Raw genomic sequence first — 9,058 nt, 5'->3', positions numbered from 1 at the left:
GGCGTAAGCCCGCGCCGGCTCCCTGCAGAGGCCCGGGTCGGAGAGGGGCGCCCGGGAGGGGCGCCCGGGAGGGGCGGGTCTACTGGCACGTGGAGGGGCCCACCCGGGTTCGCGGTTCCCAGTGCCCAGGCAGGAGGGGCTGCAGACGCCTGAACTCCGTAGGGGTTGGGGCTGGGGGCTGCGGAGCTGTCTACATCGGATTCCTCCGGGTCAGCCCGTTAGGAGCCGCCTCCCCTCTGCCCTCTGCTCCCCTCTGCCCTCTGCCCTCCGCCTCCCCTCTGCTCGGAAGGGACGAGCGGCCCAGACAGGCCCAGGAAGGCCCCTCTGCCCCGTCAGGGGTGAAAAGCAAAGCTGGGAGAATTCGGAGGGGGTTAGAGCCGTCTTCCTCAACCTTCCTTTTCTCGGGGCTCCCCTGGGGAGGTGCACCTGGAGCAACCCGGCCTACGGGGTGTGCAGGGGTGGAGGTTGGGGAGGGCGCCGGAAGGGGTAGGCCGGAGGGAAGGGAGCTCCAGGTGCCGAGAAGTCCACTTCTGGGACGCGGGCGTGGGTCGCTTCTCCCTGGTTGGGCCCAAGGAGGAACCAGAGTCGGGGCTTCCATCCCTCCGCTTTGGGGGAACGGCCTGCTGGTGCTCTGGGTTCTCTATCAGGGGCTGGGGAAGGATAGAACAGAAGGCAGAGCGCACGCAGGGTGGGTGGGCAGCATAGAGATAGTGTGAGAGGAGCGAGGGCAGCGCCCAGGAAACGCACAAGTGTGCGGGACAGCCAGCACCAGAAGGAAGGGGCATTTGGGAGGCAGAGGAGGGGCTCAGGGGTCGGGGGCAGTGCCCGGGAAGGGGGGCCTCGTGATAGAAGCCAGCACCCAGGAGGAAGGGCCAGTGTGAGGGGAGAGCTGGTGTCCAAGGGACAGGGCAGTGCCAGGCTGAAGGGGCACGGAGGGGATCCGTGTCCAGGAGAAGGCAGTGGAGGACTAAGTTGGAGGGGTAATGCCCGGGGGAGGCGGGTGGCGGGAGTCAGGCTGAGGGGGCGGTGAGGGGGAAGACAGCAGGGCCTGGGGGAAGAGGGCAGTGGTGGGAGGGTGCAGTACGAGGGGAGGGGACAATACAGGCTTTCCTCTTCTCCATAGTGACATCTTGGCAAATTCCCAAACTGGACGGATCCGGCTCGGGTTACATCCAGCAGGGCCGAGCCGGCCCAGGCAGGCCTCCGGGTCCTCGGTGCCGGCTGGAGGGGCTGGGCACCTCTGGGGCGGGGTTCTGCTCCACCTGCCCTCGGCGCGGACTGCGCCCTCGGCGGGCACGCAGACCGGCGGGGTAGGGCTAGGGCCCGGCTTCTCTGGGCCAGGGATCAAGGTCTCTGCCTGGGTTAGGCCCCCACGCATTCCAATCTTCAGGACCTGGCCTCTGAAGAGGGCGCAGCAGAGCCCCAGCTGAGCGCTAGAACCCGCTTTACAGCCGCGGGAGGTTGGACCTATTGTTTCCCCGCCCTGGGCGGGGCCACCTGGACGTGAGACCCGCCCTCAACGCCGAAGCCTCAAGGGAGCAATCTTTCGGGGCGGAAGTTAAGTAGCCCCGAGCGGGAGTCTGTGGCGGAAGTGGTCGCGTTACCGCTTGTTTGTGCGCATGCGCCACTCTTGTCTGCCTGCCGCGCCTTGTGGAGCTGCTTTTCCTCTTCTCCCCTCTTCTGCACGCGAGGGGGTGCGCGTACTCCCAGCTGTGGTCGCCCGCTCGCCCGTTCTGCTGCTCTCGTGGCCCCCTCGCGATGGCGGGCATCCTGTTTGAGGATATTTTCGATGTGAAGGATATTGACCCGGAGGGCAAGAAGTTTGACCGAGGTAAGTAAGGTACGTAGGGGCGATTTGGAAGAAGAGGCTAACCTCGCGAACATGCCCCTGGACCCCGTGTCCACCCAGCTCTTGTGGCCTGCCCCTACCAGCAGGTCCTGATGTAGGGACCTCCCTCAGGAAACATTTTATGGATGAGAAAAGGGAGACTCCCGAGCTTTCTCTGGCTTCACGCATGCCGTGCCCGGTGCCTGGGTGGCCTTTTGTCATGGTGCTGGCAAACTCCTGGCCATCTTTATAATCGCCACCTGCTCTGTGCTAGACACTGTCTTGTGAGACCAGCCTGGCCAATATGGTGAAACCCCGTCTCTACCAAAAATACAAAAATTACAGGCGGGCGCCTGTAATCCCAGCTACTTGGGAGGCTGAGGCAGGACAATTGCCTGAACCTGGGAGGCGGAGGTTGCAGTGAGCCAAGATCGCGCCACTGCACTCCAGCCTGGCGACAGAGCGAGACTCCTTCTCAAGAAAATGAGAGTCCTCATGAGGTGGGTGGTGCCTTCCCCATGTTTTTCTGAGAGGTAGAGTAATCCACCCAAGGCTTCACAGCGAGTAATCTGACTTCGGAGCCTATATTCTTGTATTACCCTCATAATCCTTAGCACTTTAAGTCTTTTCTGAGTTAGAGTTAGCTGCTTGGTATATTCCTTTTTTTTTTTTTTTGAGACAGACCCTCGCGTCCAGGCTGGAGTGTAGTGGCATGATCTTGGCTCACCACAACCTCCGTCTCCCGGGTTCAAGCGATTCTCTGCCTCAGCCTCCCAAGTAGCTGGGATTACAGACATGCTCCACCACGCCTGGCTAATTTTGTATTTTTAGTAGAGATGGGGTTTCACCATGTTGGCCAGGCTGGTCTCGAACTCCTGACCTCAAGTGATCTACCTGCCTCGGCCTCCCAAAATGTTGGGATTACAGGCGTGAGCCACTCCACTGGCCTACACCTCTTTATTTTGTCATCTATCAATAATTTTCTCTTTGATGTCTCTTTCTTTGCCTGGAGACTCAGATGTTTTTCAAGACGGATACCAGTTCTTATACATCTTGATAACTCCCCTCAGCACAGTGCCTGTCATAGAAAGAGGAAATCTTTGGATGATTGAATAACTTGCACAGAGTCAGGTTCTCAGTCATCCAGGCAGGCCTAGAACCGGGTATTATTTGCTGCTGAAGTATCTTTGGTTGTTTTCTGGGGATTACGTTCACTTGCCACAGTTTTTCTCCCCTTTTCCTTCTTGCATGTCTGGTTCTGATTGAGCCTGCATTTCTATGAGAGCAGATGAGAGACCAGTGGATATAGACTGGGTTAGATTGAGTATTCTGTTGCATACAATCCCACACTGTAGGATCTGCCTTGGGCCTGGCAATACCTCTGTCACTCTTTTCCTGCTTCTCCCCAGTGTCTCGACTGCATTGTGAGAGTGAATCTTTCAAGATGGATCTAATCTTAGATGTAAACATTCAAATTTACCCTGTAGACTTGGGTAAGTATTCAACACAGACAATAATAAGAGGCATTTTGCTGCTTCTGCTATTCTTCACTCTCTGGTATTGCTGTTATTTTCAGGTGACAAGTTCCGGTTGGTCATAGCTAGTACCTTGTATGAAGATGGTACCCTGGATGATGGTGAATACAACCCCACTGATGATAGGCCTTCCAGGTGAGGGAGTGGAGAAGGTAATACTTGAAATATGCCTTGAGGACTAAGTAGATAAGTGATATAGAATGACTCTTCTTTAATTCCTGAAATAAATGATGATCAGCAGAATCTGAGTAACCTTAAGGAAATTTCTGCACTTAAGAATTCAAACAGGCCAGACACTGTGGCTCACACCTGTAATCTAAGCACTTTGGGAGGCCAAGCAGGAGGATTGCTCGAGTCTAGGAGTTCAAGACCAGCCTGAGCAACACAGCGAAACCTCACTGCTACAAAAGAAGAAAAAAAAAAAAAGGCTGCACATGTTGTCATATGCCTGTAGTTCCAGCTACTTGGGAGGCTGAGGTGGGAGGATTGCCTGAGTCCAGGAGGTTGAAGCTGCAGTGAGCCATGATTGTGCCACGGCACTCCAGCCTGGGCGACAGAGTGAGACCCTGTCTCAAAAAAAAAAAGAAAAAAATTCCAACAACCAGGTATTTATCTATAACAGTGATTACATGCTTGTGAGTTGTAGCCTTTTGAAAGCTGAGGAGGTGACTGCTGAGTGACCTAGGCTATGTGGGTCTTGTGTCTTGGGAGGGAGCTTGGTGTGATGGAAAGACTTTGGCACCCCACTTGAGTTCATTTCTCGGCTCTATCACTTACTTGTTGAGTAACCTTAATCTCCTTCAGCCTGTTTCCTCATCAGTAGAATAGAGATGGTCATGCCTAGCTCACGGGGTTGCCATGAGGACTAAATGACATCATGTTTGTTTGTAATGTGCCTGTCTTTTTTTTTTTTAGACGGAGTCTTGTTATGTCGCCCAGGCTGGAGTGCAGTGGCTCAATCTCGGCTCACTGCAAGCTCCGCTTCCTGGGTTCACACCATTCTCCTGCCTCAGCCTCCCAAGTAGCTGGGACTACAGGCGCCCGCTACTACGCCTGGCTAATTTTTTTATATTTTTAGTAGAGATGGGGTTTCACTGTGTTAGCCAGGATGGTCTCGATTTCCTGACCTCGTGATCTGCCCGCCTCAGCCTCCCAAAGTGCTGGGATTACAGGCTTAATACACTGCACCCAGCCGACCAGTAACCATTTTTAAATGGGATTTTTTATATTGTTAATTACTGTTAAGAATAACTTTGCTGTTATTGTTCCACAGGGCTGACCAATTTGAGTATGTAATGTATGGAAAAGTGTACAGGATTGAGGGAGACGAAACTTCTACTGAAGCAGCAACACGCCTGTAAGTTACTTAATCTCATGAGGTTCTTTTCCCTCTCCGTATTCTGAGACTTTGAGCCATGCTCCTGCTTCCTCTGTTGGGTCCCTCTCCTCAGGCACCTCAGACCTAGGTGTGAACTAGAAAGAAATGGTTCTGAGAGCAGTTTCCAGTCTGAAATGTAGACTGCCCTTTGTCAGGTCCTCCTGGCCCAGCAGTCTAGATGAGAAACTGGTTATCTCACTGTGTAAAGTGCAAAGGAGACTTGCTTCTCCAGAAACAAATGCAGCATTAAGTGATTATACTATTAGGCTGTGTGTGTGTGTGTGTGTGTGTGTGTGTGTGTGTGTTTTGCTACTCTGTAACCTAATCCCTAGTTCCTTGGTTTTCCTGTCCAGCTATTTTTTCTTTTCTTTAAAATCTTATTAAAACAATATGTGCTTTTTGTAAGCAATTTGAAATGCAGAAGAGTAATGTGAAGAAGGAAAAAAAAAGTCACCTGTAATTCCATACCCGGAGATAACCTTTTACGTAGCCTTTTTTGCATATCCTGGTGTTCTGTTTTTTCCTTTGAGACTGTAGTGTTTATTGTGTTTTCTTCTGCTCTTTTTGCTTAACATTATGTAAAACATGTTTCCCCATGTTAGTGTAAAGCTTTTCTTAAATGTTTTAATAGTTGCATAACATTTCAGTAAGTGGATACATCTTGATTCATTTGACCATTACCCTGATTTAGGGTATATAGGTGTTTTCCACCTTTGCTAATATAAAGAACAATGCCTTGCACATATCTGTACATTGATCTTTGTCAGAATTTTGGTTCCTAGTGACAAAACAGTAGAAAGATGCCTCTTCTCTTTCTTAGGCTGAGATGGAGAGCTGCTGAGTAGCAGTGTTCCAGACTCATGGGATGGGGCCTTCTGTTTCAGCTCTGCCTATGTGTCCTATGGGGGCCTGCTCATGAGGCTGCAGGGGGATGCCAACAACCTGCATGGATTCGAGGTGGATTCCAGAGTTTATCTCCTGATGAAGAAGCTAGCCTTCTGAACTTCGCCGGAAGCCAGCCATGCTGCCTAGTCACTCAGGTCATCGGCATTGTTCAAGCCTGAGTGGCAGCCAGTCTTGTTCACCTGTTGAGGAGGGGCTGGCTCACTGTCCACTGTGGTGGCATCTTTAACTGGCCTGCACTCAAAGGGAAACTGACTCGCCTATGAAAGACACAGTGGGAAAGCTGCAAATGAATCAGAAGCTTTGTGTATATGATTTTTAAATTAAACTTTACTTTTTCAGACTGCCCCTCCGCTTTTTGTAAAAAGTTCATTTACTGTAAAATCATTTTTTGCAATTTGTCTGTGGTGTACTGTTTCTGGCCCACAGCCAGCTGATCACTTGTCAATGTAGGATCTATTCCAGCCTTTTGGTATCTGGGTACAGGGTTATCTCAGTCTCCTGGCTGACTGTTCTCAACATTTATCCTCCAATGCGGTTTTCGGTTTGGGAGAGAGTGTTGTACTTTTGGCTCCTGAGGGTACCCCAGGCCCAAAAGATACCACCCATTTGGCGCAGAATTTTGAATTGGCAAGGAGCCCTGCTCGGGTCCTTCCAGCACTTTCAGGCTTTAGGAAGTCAGTTCACGCTGACTTGAATGAGTCACTTGCATAGTCTAGAAATGTTCATTATTTTTATGGAAGATGTGCGCAGAGGCTTTCAGCCTTTTAGGCATGGGAGATGACTGTGAAGAGAGTAGGAGGAGAGGACTTGTTGGTTCTGGAAGCAGCTGGAGGAGCTGGCTCTCTGCTCTACATTCCAGTGGTGACCTGGGACGGGGGGTAAGTGGAAGTGGACAGGGCAGCAATACCAATGAAGCTGGCGGGCCAGAGCCAGGACAATGTAGCGGCCTGACTACAGTCACTAACTTATGAGTAGGGGAAGAAAAACATTAGGGAAATGGCTCTGATGATAAGGACTCCAGCATGTGAGCTGGCTCTTCAGCCTGGCATTAGAGGTCTCTAGGAAAGCATAAGGGGTTCTGTTTTCCCCTAGGAAGTTTAGGGTAACAATCCAAAAAAGATTCTCTGTGTATTAAACAGTTGTCTGTTTGATCTGGTTTTGCCTGGGAGCTGGTCCCCCTGTGGGATACCTGGGGTATTTCCTTCCCCATCATTTTCAGGTCTTTATGTGAGGTGTTAGAAATCGTATTTAGGGAACTGAGTTGAAAATGAATGGCCTCAGCAGGGAGGAGGAAGAGGTGTTTCTTTTACCTTACTATGGAGTAGGGAGAGTAGATGTACTGGGGGTTGGGATGAATTTTTATGATATCTTAGAACCTTTCCATGGGATGGGTTTTTTTGTGGGGTTGGAGAATGACAAATGAGAGTGAGATGAACGAATTACCAGTAATAGTTTGTAGGTTATCATAGATGGTCCTGGTGGTCCTGGGGTAGGAGAAGAAAGAACTGGTATAGCGTTGAATAGGGATAGGAGTGTTCTGGTTGTAATTGTTTTTTTGTGTTAGTGGGAAGAAGGGATCGGACCAACCAGACTGATTTGGGAATGGATTAGATTTGTAATAGGGCAGGTAAGTTCATACTGGAGAAGTCCATGAGTTATCTGCATTTGCCCACAAGTGGAGTAAGTCAAATGCCAATACCAGATGCCTGGTGACATTTGCAGTTTTGCCATTCTTTTTTTTTTGAGACAGAGTTTCACTCTTGCTGCCCAGGCTGGAGTACAATGGCATGATCTTGGCTTACTGCAACCTCCGCCTCCCGGGTTCAAGCGATTCTCCTGCCTCAGCCTCCCAAACAGCTGGAATTACAGGCATGCGCCACCACACCCAGCTAATTTTGTATTTTTAGTAGAGACGGGGTTTCTCCATGTTGGGCAGTCCGGTCTCGAACTCCCAACCTCAGGTGATGCACCACAATGCCCAGCTAATTTTGTATTTTTTAGTAGAGATGGGGTTTCTCCATGTTGGTCAGGCCAGTCTCGAACTCCTGACCTCAGGTGATCCGCCTGCCTCGGCCTCCGAAAGTGCTGGGATTACAGGTTTGAGCCGCCACACCTGGCCTTGCAGTTTTGCCATTCTTGTCTCTCATCCGTCTGTGCTGAGAACCCATCATTCTCTGGTCCCATTGGTGTATCGTATCCTAGGTGCTGACACTTTCATGTGTTATAAAGTGTTTCGTTTGATTGTTAAATTTAACCTAGCTCAGTATGTCAGTAAGTTAGTTTCCACTTAGCATTCCCTTGACTGCATGCTGGAATTTGTAGTGTGAATGAACTACTTATCTTCCATGCAGAAACTGACAGCATTTGAGATTTGGACAACATTGTTGAGCTCTGTGCATTTGTTGATTCCTTCTCTAGGAAAAACTATTCGGTCCATGAAGGGAGAGAGGGACATGGGGAGATGTCTAAATTGGTCACCTCCACCAAGAACTTTGGTTTTCTACTCAGAGCTCTTTTTATTTATTTATTTATTTTTTTTGAGATGGAGTTTCACTCTGTTGCCCAGGCTGGAGTGCAGTGGCGCAATCTTGGCTCACTGCAACCTCTGTATCCCAGGTTCAAGACTACAGGCGTCTGCCACCATACTCGGCTAATTTTTCATATTTTTAGTAGAGACAGGGTTTCATCATGTTAGCCAGGATGGTCTCGATCTCCTGACCTCGTGATCTGCCCACCTTGGCCTCCCACAGTGCTGGGATTACAGGCGTGAGCCACCGCGCCTGGCCTCAGAACTCTAATTGTTACTCCTTAAGGATTTGTATGTCTTTCCCAGTAAATAGAATCATTAAATGACATATAGGACTGTGTACCACACTGGGGAGAGTATGCACCCTAGAATGAGGTCGGACTAGGGTGTTTCTTCTGCCCATAGAGTGTGTAACCACTGATAACTCACCTGGCTTCTCTGAGCCTCAGTTTCCTCATCTCTAAAATAGAAAAGGTAATACTTGCCTTACAGAGTTGTGTGAATGTTACGAAAGGTAAGGTACATGAGGTTCCTAGAGCACTGCCTTACATTCTACTGCTTTGGAATGCCTTTGGTGACCCTGCGGTATTTGTGGCCGTGTTTGGGTTTCTGGGTTCCTGGCTCCTGTACCTCCATGGTAGCCTTTCCTTCCTCAGGGGTGAGGGAGAGTAAAAAGCTTCCACTAGTTTTCCTACAGGCATCTCTGGCGGTAGCAGGTTGACTTTTGCAATGGAATTTGTGTTTTTGTACAACATAAACCTCCTTTTCCTGAGCACCAAGGCAGCACTTATTTGCAAAAACCCATAAGCCTGACCCCTTTTTAGAGATCCCCTAGCAGAGTTTATGGTGGTCACACAGGGCTGTTTTTTTTAGATGCATTTGTG

General features: G+C 50.0%; 1 protein-coding gene across 3 annotated transcripts; it reads left to right on the top strand.

The window, feature by feature from the left end:
- Nucleotides 1–1,157: 1,157 nt before the first annotated feature.
- On the top strand, nt 1,158–6,043 carry POLR2H (RNA polymerase II subunit H). 3 transcript variants are annotated; one of them, XM_023187510.1, is made up of 5 exons: nt 1,158–1,831; nt 3,238–3,321; nt 3,405–3,498; nt 4,637–4,720; nt 5,626–6,043. In XM_023187510.1, the coding sequence occupies exons 1-5, from the start codon at nt 1,759–1,761 to the stop codon at nt 5,741–5,743; spliced, it is 453 nt and encodes a 150-aa protein (XP_023043278.1). In that variant the 5' UTR covers nt 1,158–1,758; the 3' UTR covers nt 5,744–6,043. The 3 variants fall into 3 exon arrangements, with proteins under 3 accessions (XP_023043278.1, XP_023043280.1, XP_023043279.1); XM_023187512.1 differs by having other exon boundaries at nt 1,158–1,840; XM_023187511.1 differs by lacking the exon at nt 3,238–3,321.
- Nucleotides 6,044–9,058: the final 3,015 nt, after the last annotated feature.

This window comes from Piliocolobus tephrosceles, chromosome 2 (genome assembly GCF_002776525.5).
Source record: "Piliocolobus tephrosceles isolate RC106 chromosome 2, ASM277652v3, whole genome shotgun sequence".
Taxonomy (NCBI): domain Eukaryota; kingdom Metazoa; phylum Chordata; class Mammalia; order Primates; family Cercopithecidae; genus Piliocolobus; species Piliocolobus tephrosceles.
Note: the sequence above shows the minus strand (reverse complement) of the source record. Positions and strands in the feature narration are given on the sequence as shown.

Excerpts from the sequence above, each read along its gene's own strand:
- POLR2H (XM_023187510.1), top strand. The coding sequence starts at position 1,759 with ATGGCGGGCATCCTGTTTGAGGATATTTTCGATGTGAAGGATATTGAC. Across the intron at positions 3,499-4,636 it reads ACTGATGATAGGCCTTCCAG|GGCTGACCAATTTGAGTATG; the intron begins GTGAGGGAGTGG and ends ATTGTTCCACAG. Across the intron at positions 4,721-5,625 it reads ACTGAAGCAGCAACACGCCT|CTCTGCCTATGTGTCCTATG; the intron begins GTAAGTTACTTA and ends CTTCTGTTTCAG.